Raw genomic sequence first — 13,937 nt, 5'->3', positions numbered from 1 at the left:
GAAAAATACAAACCATCACAAATCAGACAAGTAATAACAGAACAGAAACAGAACAGAAATTATGTTCTCTTTGAACAACACATGGGGAGCTTAAATGCAATTTCTATATTTAGATATCTAAAAATTTAATTTGGACTAAACATTGTAATTGTAATTACAAATGTGTGATCCTTCAACAGACAAACCTGGTGATATTATTTGAAAGGAATTTGGAAAGAAATTTTGAACCATCAAAATGTAATTGATAAGGTCTTGAATTGTTCTTCTTGTCAGAATGCAAATTATCTTAAATTATTAATCAGAATAGTCAAAATGTAATTGTGTCTAGTCAAAACAATTTTTTTTTAGATATTTAGAACGTAATTACAGATAGTTAAACAAAACCATTTTATATATTAAAATGGCTTGCCATAGTTGCACGGCAGTTCCAAGCGAACGCAAAGGCGCTCCTTCACGTCATCACAACGTGTGTGTCATAACGCGTCACAAAGAGGAGTGTTGGAAAAGAATGTTGAAAGAAGTGAATTAATTCTGCACTTTGACAAGCTGGGGGGAGATGGGATTTATTATTCCAGAAACAAGTTGGTATTTGAATTTATTTAATTCATTAGCCTCTTTGAGTTCAATCTCAGTTCAAGTATGGGAAACAAGTGTTGTAAAAAGATGTGCAAATGTCCCTGGATGGGTCGAAACGTGATTCTTACAGGTCGCTACTGTTCCTACCGTGTTTTGAGGGTAATTGGCCGGGGCGTTTATGGAAAAGTTGTTAAGTGCAAGAATCTAAACACAAAAGAGAAAGTGGCAATTAAGATGATAAGAAAGGACCTCACACATACTGGCAGAAGTGAAATTTTAAATATGTTTTCGCTCAGAAAGCTTGACTCAGACAGATGCAACTTGATCAAGATGACCGATCATTTTGTGCACAAGGAACACCAGTGTCTGGCTTTCGAAATGCTGGATAAAGATCTTTTTGAATACATGAGAGGCAGACATTTTAAACCATTGTCCGTGTCAGCGATCCGACTGATAGCACAACAAATGATTGTGGCCCTACAAGCACTGAAAAGCATCGCCATGGTTCACACCGACATCAAACCAGACAACATAATGTTTGTCAATCATAAGTTATTTCCCTTCAAGGTGAAACTCATTGATTTTGGGATTGCTAAACATGTATCAGAATTACGGACCGGAACTTGGATTCAGCCTGACTGCTACAGGGCCTTTGAGGTTTTGTTGGGCCTGCCACTGTCTGTGAGTATGGACATGTGGAGTCTTGGTTGCACTCTGGCCTTCTGTTACATGGGTAGGCTCCTCTTTCCTTCATATTCTCAATATGAAAACATGAAGACGTTCGTGAGGTTGTGTGGCCAGCCAAATAATTCTTTGCTGAATAAAGGTTTGTTTACCTCAAACTTTTTCAACTTGGTCCAGGAAACCCCTGAAGAAATCTGGGAGCTCAAACGTTCAAGAGAATATGTAATGACGTCAAAGGATACGGCAAAACACCTCAGATTCTCATCCAATCAGGTACAAAGCTTTCACGACTTGGAGGAGACAGTTCCAACTTATCAGGACCCATATGAACAGAAAGACGTCAAAGCCTTTATAAAGCTCCTCCAGCAGATGATAGTTTTAGATCCAGACAAGCGAATCAGCCCCTCTGAAGCTCACAGACAGGATTTCATAACTATGAAACATCTTGTAGGGTGCTCAGGCAAATATGTGATAAAGGCACGAGATATGGTAGGAAAGTGTCAGCTCCAGCCGATCCCAGAAGAGCTCAGATGAAACACCAGCGTAGTCGGTTTTGACTCACTCCAAAGAAAAACCGGGACCCTCCAGAAGTACCATAACATTCTCCTCATTTAGGGAAAACGCTAAAGCCGCTTGCAGCTAAAAAGAACAAGTCACCAGATAAAGCTGGAGGAGGAAGAAAACACAACTCAAACTGCAACAGTGAGTCAGCAAAGGAATCCTGGAGAACATGATCTTAATAAAACTGTCTCTTAGCAACGCCTTAAAAAACTGTAGAGGACAGAATCCACCAACCGTCTGATGTTTGTAAATAAACTGAAATCTGAACTAATAATAATAACAACAACAATAATAATGATAACAACAACAACAACAACAACAACAACAACAATAATAATAATAATAATACTAATAATAATAATAATAATACCTCTCCTTGGGCTGCCACCTTATCGTGGTGGAGGGGTTTGAGTGTCCCAGTGATCCTAGGAGCTATGCTGTCTGGGGCTTTATGACAGCTGATAGGGTCACCCAAGGCAGACAGGTCCTAGGTGAGGGACCAGACAAGGCACAGCCTGAAGACCCCTTATGATGCACAATAACTGTGGACTTGGTTTTCCCTTGCCTGGACGCAGGTCTCCAGGGCCCCACTCTGGAGCCAGGCCTGGAGGTGGGGCACGATGGCAAGTGCCTGGTGGGCGGGCTTTTACCCATGGAGCCCGGCTGGGCTCAGCTCGAAGAGGAGACATGGGAAGGGTCCCCCTTCCCATGTCTCCTCTCCCATGGCTCACCACCTGTAGGAGGGGCCAAAGGGGTCGGGTGCATTGTGTGATGGGCGGCAGCCGAGGGAAGGGACCCTGGCAGTCTGATCTTTGGTTGCAGAAGCTGGCTCTTGGGACGAGGAATGTCACCTCTCTGGTGGGGAAGGAGCCCTCCAACTATTTCTAGCTCACCTCGATGCATGGCTCTGGTTCTAGAACCAGTCTCCTTGAGAGGGGGTGGACATACTTCCACTCTGGAGTTGCCCAAGGTGAGAGGTGCCAAGCAGGAGTGGGCATACTTGTTGCCCCCCATCTCGGCGCCTGTACGTTGGGGTTTACCCCAGTGAACCAGAGGGTAGCCTCCCTCCGCCTACAAGTGGGGGGACAGGTTCTGACTGTTGTTTGTGCTTACGGACCGAACAACAGTTCAGATTACCCACCCTTCTTGGAGTCCTTAGAGGGGGTACTAGAGAGTGCCCATCCTGGGAACTCCCTTGTTCTGATGGGGGACTTCAACGTTCACGTGGGCAATGACAGTCAGACCTGGAGGGCATGGTTGGGAGGAACATCGAGCGGTGTTTTGTTGTTGGACTTCTGTGCTCATCACGGATTGTCCATAATGAACACCATGTTCAGGCATTAGGGGGTCCATATGTGCACTTGGCACCAGGACACCCTAGGCCACAGTTCGATGATCGACTTTGTCATCATATCATCGGTTCTGCGGCCTTTTTCCCGGAGAGTCCATAGAAAAAGACTTCTGCACGGCTTTTTAGGCTATTCTGGTCCACCATCTGGCGTCTCAGGAGAGGGAAGCAGTATAGCACCAACACTGTTTATTCTGGGGATGGTTTCATCTTGGTTGTGGAACACTGGACCAGCTCTACACCCTCAGTTACATGGAGGGTCCTGTAGGGTGCGTGGGAGTTCACCCAACTGGTCTACATGTATTTTGTAGACTTGGAGAAGGCATTTGACCGTGTCCCTCAGGGGGTTCTCTGGGAGTATGAAGTACCGGGCCCTTTGATACGGGCTGTCAGGTCCCTGTATGACTGGTGTCAGAGTCTGGTCCGCATTGCCGGCAGTAAGTCGGGCTCATTTCCGGTGAGAGTTGGACTCTGCCAAGGCTGCTCTTTGTCACCGATTCTTTTCATTACTTTCATGAACAGAATTTCTAGGCACAGCTAAGGTGTTGAGGGGATCTGTTTTGGTGCCCTTAGGATCGCATCTCTGCTTTTCGTGGATGATGTGGTTCTATTGGCTTCATCAGGTCGTGATCTGCAGCTCTCACTGGAGCAGTTCACAGCCGAGTGTGAAGCGGCTGGGGTGAGAATCAGTGCCAAATCCGAGGCCATGGTGTTGAGCCGGAAAAGGGTAGAGTGCCTTCTCCGGGTCGGGGGGGGGGGGGGGGGTGTCCTGCCCCAAGTGGAGGAGTGTTTAAGTATCTGGGGATCTTGTTCACGAATGGGGGAAGAAGGGAGCAGGAGATCGACAGGCGGATTGGTGCAGCGTCTGCCGTGAAGCGGGCGCTGTACAGGTCCTTCGTGGTGAAGAGAGAGCTGAGTCAAAATGCGAAGCTTTCAATTTATCGGTTGATCTACGTTCCCACCCTTAACTATGGTCATGAGCTTTGGGTCATGACCGAAAGAACAAGATCACAGACACAAGCGGCCAAAATGGGTTTCTTCTGCAGGGTGTCTGGGCTCTCCCTTAGAGATAGAGTGAGAAACTCGGTCATCTGGGAGGGACTCAGAGTAGAGCCGCTGCTCCTTTACTTTGAGAGGAGCCAGTTGAGGTGGCTTGGGCATCTGGTCAGGATGCCTCCTGGACGCCTCCCTGGTGAGGGGTTCCTGGCGCGTACCACCGGGAGGAGGCCTCGGGGAAAACCTAGGACACACTGGAGGGACTATGTTTCTCAGCTGTCCTGGGAACACCTTGGGGTTCCCCCAGAGGAGCTGAAAGAAGTGGCTGGGGAGAGGGAAGTCTGAGCCTCCCTTCTGAAGCTACTGCCCCCACAACCTGATCCAGGATGAAACAGAAGGAAATTGATGGTTGGATGGACTGAATAATAATAATAATAATGCCCTGGGGGCTGCACTGTTGCACTGTTGGTGGTACAAAAACATAAAATCTAACCAAGTATTTTTGGTGTAGTTTCTCATGCAAATATCTCAGTACACTTGAAATAAGAAAAAAAACTTACCAATAACTTTTCAACAAGAAATAGTAGGTTGTGTTAAGTCAATCATTTCTGATAAAAATTACTAGTTCCATTGGCAGATTATTTTCATATAACATGGGAAAAATGTCTTGTGAAAATAATCTGCCAATGGAACTACTTCTTTTTTAAAATGTGGAGGGATTATTTACTTAATACAAGGTCACATTTCTTGCTGAAAAGTTACTTGTAAGTTGGTTTTGTCTTATTACAAAGAAAAAAACAAATGGAAAACATAAAAAAAACTGAAAAAACATCATTTCAATTCAAAAGAAAACAAGTGATGAATTCAAAAGATACCAATTCTCAGCTAATAAGAGCATAGTTTTTGTTAACATCATTACTTGAGCCTGTTATTTTATACTGCATGCATGGTCTTTCTTAATCAAATTCTTCCCTTTTATTCTTGCCTGGCATCATTTCACAACCTGATGTTCTGCATCTGAGTACCTCATTGTCCTCTGGCACTGAGGAAACAATATCCAACCCTGGTAATAGAGGTTAGATTAATTGCTGACAAATCTGTATTCAGCAGTTCCCTTTCTCTTGGCTGGATAGATTTATGACACAGATTGATGGGGAGGAGGGATGAATTCAGAGCCACCTCTGTTCTGCTTGAAAAAAAAAGAAAAGCAGTTCAGCGTTCAGTGAGGCAAAAGAAAATAAAAGGAATACTGGGTAAAATTAGTGGCCTGGAAGGTTGATGTAACAACATTCCACGTCATGGAAGGAAATATATGCATTTATAAAAAGAAACATATTTTTTCTGTCTAAAGTTGAATTAGACCAAGTTTTTCTTGTTTTGTCTTAAGTAGAATTACCAAAACTTTCTCTATTTGCTAAATGCAAGGAAATTTGGCGCAAACATTTTTTTTAGGATGCTTTTTGTATCTTTCCTCACATTGAAAAGTTTGGTCAATTTTTTCGGTATCTGGGTTAACTAACTGTCTTTCAAAATGTTTGACTTTGGTCAATCATTTTTTTGGCTTCCTTTCCACAAACACATTTGAGTTAATTGGAGTCACAAGAGGCCTGCACAGTGGTGCAGTTGGTAGGGCTGTTGCGTTGCAGCAAGAAGGGCCTGGGTTTTTTCTGCTTGGAGTTTGCATGTTCTCCCTGTGCATGCATAGGTTCTCTCTGAGTACTCCAGCTTCCTCCCTGAGTCCAAAAACATGACTGTCAGGTTAACTGGTTTCTCTACAGACAGGCCAGTCTGTCCAGGGTGTACCCTGCCTCTTGCCTGGAATGTTAGCTGGAGATCCCACTAGGGACAAGGGTGTACAGAAAATGGATTCCGTGTCCCAGAGATTAATGTCTTTTGGTCCAAAATGTGAAGATAGACAAAACAAAATTAGATGGGCTGGAAGCACACTCAGTGAGGAAGTAGCCTTTACTTCAAAAGAAACAAAGGAAGCCAGATTACAGTTTACAAATCCACACATGGACAAAGACCTTCATTTTTGGAGACATGCCCTGTGGTCTGAGGAAACTAAAGGCAACTAAAGTGTTTGGTTATAATGACCATCGTCACATTTGGAGGAAGAACAGAGATGCTTTCACCATTTTGTGAAGTATGGGGGTGGCAGTATCATGTTGTAGGGCTGTTTTGCTGTAGGAGGAATTGGTACACTTCAATAACATAGATGCCATCACGGGGAAAGAACATATGTTGAAGCAACATCTAAAGGCATCAGCCAGCAAATATTAGTTTGGCACATATTGGTCTTCCAAATGGAGTATTACCCTAATCTTACAGCCAAAGTGGATATACAGTGACTTATGGACCAAGAAGTAATTGTTTTGGTGTGGCATCACAAAGTCCTGACCTCAGTCCTATGGAGAAGTTGTGGAAACATCTGTAAAGGTGTGCGCAGTAAGACCGCCTACAAAATGGACTCAGTTCCACCGGTGCTGTCAGGAGGAATTGGCAGGAACTTCAGCAAACTATTGTGAGAAGCTTGTGGAAGGAAATCCAAAAGGTTTGAGTCAGATAGTTTAAAAAAACAATTATCTCTAATACTGACCATGTAAGCTTTGAATTTGAGGGAACAAATCTATATAAAGATGTATAATAGCCATAAAGGATTATGACTATTATAATTTTCTTTTCAATAAAGAAAGAGTAACTGATGAGAGTAACTGGTGTTACTCTGATGAGAGTAACATCAGTGAATGTTTTGTAAAATTTTGTCTAGTGATTTGGCTTTATCTACATGCCTCCAGATGTTCAGATTGTTTTCTAACCTCTGGAGAAAAAAAACTGCTGAGTGAAGTGGTTCAACACAAGCAGATCAGGACAATCTGACAGACATGAAGGTAAGGAAAATAATGCTCCACCAGATGATGATGGTCTGATGAGTGTTTTATTTCAGTATGAGGAGCTTGACTGAATAAATGGGGAAAAGGTTTAATTAAAAAGAAAACCATGGCAGTGCTGCCACCTAGTGGAGAAGCTCTTTTATTACATTAACATAAACACGTTGTCGTGCAGAACCTCCCCATGGCATAAATTTTAAAATCATTTATATCTGGTTATATATTTTAAGTTCAACTTACGATTAGAAAACAACCATCAATAGAGGACCAAAACTGCCAGTACTAACTATACAAACAGAAATGAATAAATTGCTTAGTAAACAAAAATAAATATGTCAAAACAAACTAATAAATAAACCAAATAAATTGAATAAATAAAGGAACTGCATTAGGCAATCACTGTAAAACACAATGCAGTGTAAATAAAATAGTTACATTTTATACATATAAAATATGAAGTTATAAAACTATAACTTTATTTGTTTTTATTAACTAATTAATTTCTGTCATATAATTTTTTTAGAGTGAAATAACTGTTTGCATTTTATCCCCCTTTTTAAAATATTTATATTTTATTTTTTATTTTTTTGTAGTGTTCATAAATCTGTTTTCTTCTCGTTTCCCTTTGGGTTGTGGTGGGATGAAGTTGAAGCAATAAAGACAGTCATTTATTACCGTAACGCCACAAACACTCAAACTCATACTCAGATATTCATATTGCAGTTTCAGTTTATTTTCCATTTTGTTGTAATTAAAAATTAAATTACACATACATAGAAAAACATTATTATTCCAACAGTAGACATCACGCTCGTTGTGGCTCAAATCACACAAGGTTACAGCAGAACAGGTGCTCCTCTTTCACTGCATCTTCTCACTTCTTGTCGCTCTGTCGTCACCTTGTCCTCCTACTCAGCACGTCTATTCTCCATATTTTTTCTTCTTCTTCTTCTGCTCAAAAACTATAGTGGCTACAGGATTGTGAATGAAGGTTTTGGTTACAACAATCCGAAATGTGACTAAGGAGAAATGTTTTCTGAAAGCAGGTACTTCATTACTGACTGAAGATGTGCTTTTTTGCTTGGATGTAAACACAACAGAAAACATCCATTACAGGCACAGATGTACTCAAAATAGATTTAAGCTCACGTCTATCTAAATGTGTTATCTCCCTTGGTCACATATCCTGTGCAGTCATGGTGAGTAGAAAGCAAACCACCTTTAAACGGTTCAATGTGTTTTTCCAGCTCAAAATAATTAAGTCTTACAAAGTATTTTATACGGAGGGGCTCACCTTACACACCAGTTTATTTGTTTTTATTCATTTACAGCTGTAGCCAAATCTGATAAAAACAAATAGCCATTGCTTCCTTCTCATTTAAGGAATCAGCATTTCCATGACAACCAGGTGCAACAAGGGCCAAGAACAACAGATTGTGTTGAGGTTACGCTGCTGGCTCTAAAAGCAGGTCTGCCCAGACACTACACTCAAAACAGAGTGAGATGATTTTATTATGTTAATAGTTGCAGGACAAAAAAAAAAAAAAGTGAGAAATCAACATCTGTCTTTGTGTAGAGATTATGGTGTGATATTGTTTGACAAACTCAAAACAAAATGTTTTATAAGTTTGCCCAATTAGTTGTAATCTTTTATGATTATGCACTTGTTTTGGTTTTCTATTCTTTTCTTCTTTCTTTTAAAGTATAGACTGATGAATCAGTTTTCTTTTGTTTTATGAAAGCTCAGACCATCAGGAACATCTTTAATGCCGTTTATTAAAAAATATGTGTGTCAATTTCATCTTGATACAGCATAATAAAAAGTTATTTAGATGTAGAGAATTTCAAATAAATTGTAAATTGATATAATTTCCTTCCTTTTTTTCCTTTTAGCTGAATTTAAATTTTGCCATCTTTAACTACCATACAGTCAATGTGAGGTGTGTATACCACTAATGCCTGATGATGCACATTTAGCACAAAAAAAGCAAAATATTTAGTGATGCATTATGCTGCCATCTAGTGTGCGAAGTTATCTGTAGTCATGCTAAATACCTGTATGGGGTATTTCTTCATGACCAATCTCTCAAAAACGCAAATGTTTACTTTTTAATAACTGTAAATAAATTCAGGCAATAAGAATAAAATGCTTACCCCAGTCAGAGGCAATCCCCCAAATTAGTTTTTAATTATGACTTGGTAACATATCTTTCTAACAATGAACATTTTTGTTTGCATGTATGTAAATGGTTATTCAACATATCGTGTAAATTTTATTTCTCCAACTTAAGCAGAAGTCAAGTGTGCTTGGCTCAGGATTTCTCTGCCAGGGCTTTTAAGACTTATTTAAATTCTCGGAGTTTTTTCCATGTCTGTGTTGTCTAATAAAGAGTGATCTGGAAACGTAGATTTGGATTCAAAGAACTATCAAACCCGTTAAAGGCCAGCTCATTTACACCCTGAAGCCGTAGAACTGACATAGGGTGTACTTTCTTTCTACCATGACTGCATACATAGTTAACCAATAATATTCTAAAGGCAGTTTACTGTTTAATTCACCTTACACCCACATAATAGTGAAATAGGAGTCAAGTTTAAGACACATTGAAATTGCATTTTTCCTCATAATTCTACTATTGAAGCACATTTACATCCTTTAAACTCAAAATGTTTAACTGCGATTTCACACTATTGTACATCTCATGGTTTTAGCTTGGGTAACAACTCTGTGGTTTTGTACATATATTTACACTTCGACGTTTCATTCATGCTTTTGATTCAGTTCGTTTTGGGTCATTGCTCGATAACCTTTCACATTCAGAAGTCTGACAGACTCAAAGCAGAGTTACATGAAAGCGCTGTACAAAATGCTCGTTAGTGCCTTTTTTGGAAGAGGTATTTTAATTAATTGCTTGTGCACTTTGCTTTAAAGAAAAAAGGAAGAATCCAAGGCGTGGTTGTATAATAATACACGGGATAATATTCATTTACTTATATTTTGTCAGCACACATACATTGTATTATAGAGATTTTATGGAATAGTTTTAATATTAATACAGCACTTCTTGGATAACGTGCACCTTTATCTTTATATTATCCATTTTAATTTATTCTTAAGTGCAAACCTTGTGTTTTTTGTCAAGGTAATCTGGATTGCTTTAAGTCGCTCTACATCGCCTTGCAAAAGTTTTCATAGCCTCACATTTTATCACTCAACAGTCACAAACTGTAGTATATTTTATTGGACATGTATGTTATATACCAACATAAATGATATACGGCTTTCAACATGTCTACAACTAAAAATCTGGAAAGTGTTACATGAATTTATGTTATAAATATTTGTCCTACAAAGATTGAGTCTTTGTAGGACATCCATCTTCCCATCTACTCTGACCAGTTTCCTGGCATCAGCTCCAGGAAAACACCCCCCCACATTATGATGCTGCCACCACCATTCACTACACAGGGAGTGGTGTTCTCAAGGTGGTATGAAGTTTCAGTTTACCACCATAAACATAGCTTTGCATAAAGTCCCAAAAAGATTGGTTTAGGTCTCATCTGAGACAAACACATTATTCCACGTATTGCCTGTGTTCTCTATTACGTTGGGAGAAACACCAAACAGATTCCTTATCTGAGATCCCTGATAGTCTAGTGGTCAGGCTGTATGGCATCCTTATCTATGGCATTTAGTTAGTTGACTCGTAAAGGCAAATACACGCTGATTTTTTAGAGGTAGTTCGTAAAGAGGGCTGGATACATTCACAAGTCCCACTTCTCACGCTTGCAATTTAAAAAAAAAAAACAAACAAAAAAACATTGCAACCATTTATCTCTTTGTTCCACTATATAATTATGTATTACTTTGTGTTGCTGTGTCACCTAAAATGTGAGTTCGTGTTTTGCAAGGCAATGTAGAGAAAAGTAAAGCTTCCATTTTTTTCAGCTATCTTTGATCTCCATTAAACAAATACATGCTTTCCTCAGCCTCTCTCCTCTTCCTTGTTACAGAATATACATAAAATATAAAGAATAACATATCATTTCACATCTAAAAATAAAGAGCTGTATTTTTTTGTAAAATAATTTGCTGAGAATATCATAAGAGAATAAATATATCATCTTTATCTACAGAAAGTGCACATAAATAAGTATTACTGGAGATTATTGTTTATACCAATAATCTGTCTGCTTATCTTAAGGTGCCAATAGGCTAAATTGGGGGAACATAGCTTAAATAAAGTTAATTAATAAATTCAGAACATAAATGAACAAATAATAAAACAACAGATGGACATTTAGGTCAAATTGTATTATCTAGGTTTAATATGTATCAGGACATCCTGAAACAAATGCAACAGAAGCAGAGAGGCCTCTTATCTCTGTGCAGCTGGTGTTTCTTTTTTCAACTAAAAAACTTTTTTTTTTGTATCTAACTTCTTACAGGAAGAAAGAAGAGAACACCAAAAATGGGAAAACCAAGACAGCACGCTTAGAAAATGTATTTGATAGATCAAAAACTGAGTTTTGGCCAACTGAGGTCAAAACTAAGATTAAATTATTCCTCAAAATATCCTAAAGCGCATAAAAAAATAATACGTCTTTCAAAACAACAGGGGACATGACTCCATCTAAAGTGCCTTTCAGATGCATTCATAATCTTGTCTGGGTTCAAATGAAAGTAAAATAAAATACATGACAAGACATTGTGCAGAACATCCTCCAACCTTCATAGTCACTATTAAAAAGGCAACAAGAGGGAAAAGATGAGATTTAAAAAATAAGCTGAATTGGTAGCACTGAGGTGGCTTTTTAACCTTGGCACCTTTCAGTTTCAACATCTAAAAACATTTTAAAATTAAATGACAACAATAAAGAAGAAAAGGACAGAGATCATGGCAGAATGAGTGATCTGGCTTTGGATTGTTTTGACTGAAAATAAAGAGCAAAGTTTGTTTTAGTAGCGTATTTCTACAAAAGGAAGTTGGATTTAGAGTTATTATTGTGATTTCTTGATTGAGTTCCCATATTTGGGAAGAATGTTCTCAGTGCGGTCACACAGTGAATGAAAGCCTTGTACACTTCAAGCAGATCAATTTCAAGGTCAACCAGAGGTCATCCAGTTATTTTTCTGAGGCTTGAATGTGTTTTTGGTTAAGTTGTGTTTATGTTAGAGATCCCATGCTGTTGATGTCGATAACAAATCTTCCTCACACCAGTGTTTGTTAGGGAGATCCACAGGGCTCTGATCTTTCAACATTACTTTTTACTTATATTTTCTAATATTTATATAAAATCTTTTTCATTAATTGGACGAAACTCTGCAAAAATTAGCATTTAACCAAGAAAAACACAATTTAGCTAGACTACATGACTAAGTAAAATCTGAATGATTCAAAGTTTTCTGCTTTAAAGGTTTGAACTGAGCATTCTTGAAACTTACTTTCTGGTTGATAAATTTTTAATCTGGTACCAGTGTGCAGGAACCAGAGATATTTTCTTTAATTGACATAAAACATGTTACATGATACTTCTTATGTCACCTGCCAACATTTACAGCATCGCATCCCAGATTGATGCAGGAAAAGAATGTTTATTTATTTTTTGTGTATTCAGGATCATGAATGTCCTCAAAGGGCCAATTGTGGCAGAATGTATTATTAATGGGACCTATTAAAAAACTGTTAAGGTATTATAGATTCTCCTGCATTCGATTAAAGACGAAATCATAGTTAACATCTTTTGACATTGATGTAATTTGGCTCTGCGCAAGTAAAAACTGATTTGATTGGACTGATGGAATAATATTTAAGCACATAGCTATTATCTCAAAATTCTACTTCTGTGGCCCTCTTGAGGTCCAGAAAGCCACAGAAATAACTACTGCATGGCGGGTCAGATTTGACTCTTGAATTTAACACACATGATCAAAGTAGTTCTCTACAAATCAACACTTTCTTCCAAAATGCCCGAGGCAAGCTATTCTAAAGAAATGACAAATTTATAAAATATTCAATATGAAAAATTCAGATTAAATAAGTAAATAATCATAAAAAAAATCTTTACATACCTCTATGACAGAGCTTCACTATATTGAAAAGACTCCTAGTTTTGTGTCTTTCCAACACTGGCTTTGTCTCGTTTCTTGTTTCACAGATTGCGTCTGTGAAACAAGAAACAAGAGTCCTCAGTGTAAAATTCCTCTGTTTCATAATCGTGGATTCAAAGCCAGACACCTTTTCTACTTTTAAAGGGGCAGTATGATGTAAAATTGACATTTTTGAGCTTTGCATCATCTTCTAATGTTATCCCTCATGAAAAACATACTTGGTGGACCTGGCTCCACCTCTGAGCTGCAGCTTTCGAACTCACACGTTTTCACATAACAGAGCACTTTTCCTCCACAAATCCCCCACTCAGGTCCTTCAGACTAGCCAGAAACAATTAGCAAACAGCTGGTGGAACTGAGTGTCTGTTGAACTGGAGCTACTTCTCAGTGCAACGCTGGTAAAAACATTGCTAAATGGTTAATAGAGAAGCGATGCGTTGACATCCTAAAGGGGGAGTGGCAGAAAGAGCAGGAGACAGAGGCATGACTGTTGTCATAAAGTGTCATTTGGTAAATATTGACACTTTTAACCTGTTTTAAAAGTTGCATTAAAAGTCCTTTAAAAGGGTCAACTTTGCATGATTTTGTAAATAATGACACATTAATGCAAAGTTAGCACTTTTAATGGACTTTCAATGCAACTTTTAGAGCAACTTTGCATTAAAAATGTCATTATTTACCAAATGACACTTCATGACAACATTCATAGACATTTATAAAGACTCCTTCATCTTTATGGCAGATGTTATTTCATGCTTATGCACACCCC

General features: G+C 38.8%; 1 protein-coding gene across 1 annotated transcript; it reads left to right on the top strand.

Annotated features, from left to right (window-relative positions):
- Positions 1-681: 681 nt before the first annotated feature.
- LOC106931707 (homeodomain-interacting protein kinase 2-like) lies at positions 682-1,794 on the top strand. The gene has a single exon (XM_015009983.2). The coding sequence runs from the start codon at positions 682-684 to the stop codon at positions 1,792-1,794; it is 1,113 nt and encodes a 370-aa protein (XP_014865469.2).
- Positions 1,795-13,937: the final 12,143 nt, after the last annotated feature.

This window comes from Poecilia mexicana, unplaced genomic scaffold (genome assembly GCF_051168715.1).
Source record: "Poecilia mexicana isolate PSO_F unplaced genomic scaffold, ASM5116871v1 scaffold_5, whole genome shotgun sequence".
NCBI lineage: Eukaryota > Metazoa > Chordata > Actinopteri > Cyprinodontiformes > Poeciliidae > Poecilia > Poecilia mexicana.
Note: the sequence above shows the minus strand (reverse complement) of the source record. Positions and strands in the feature narration are given on the sequence as shown.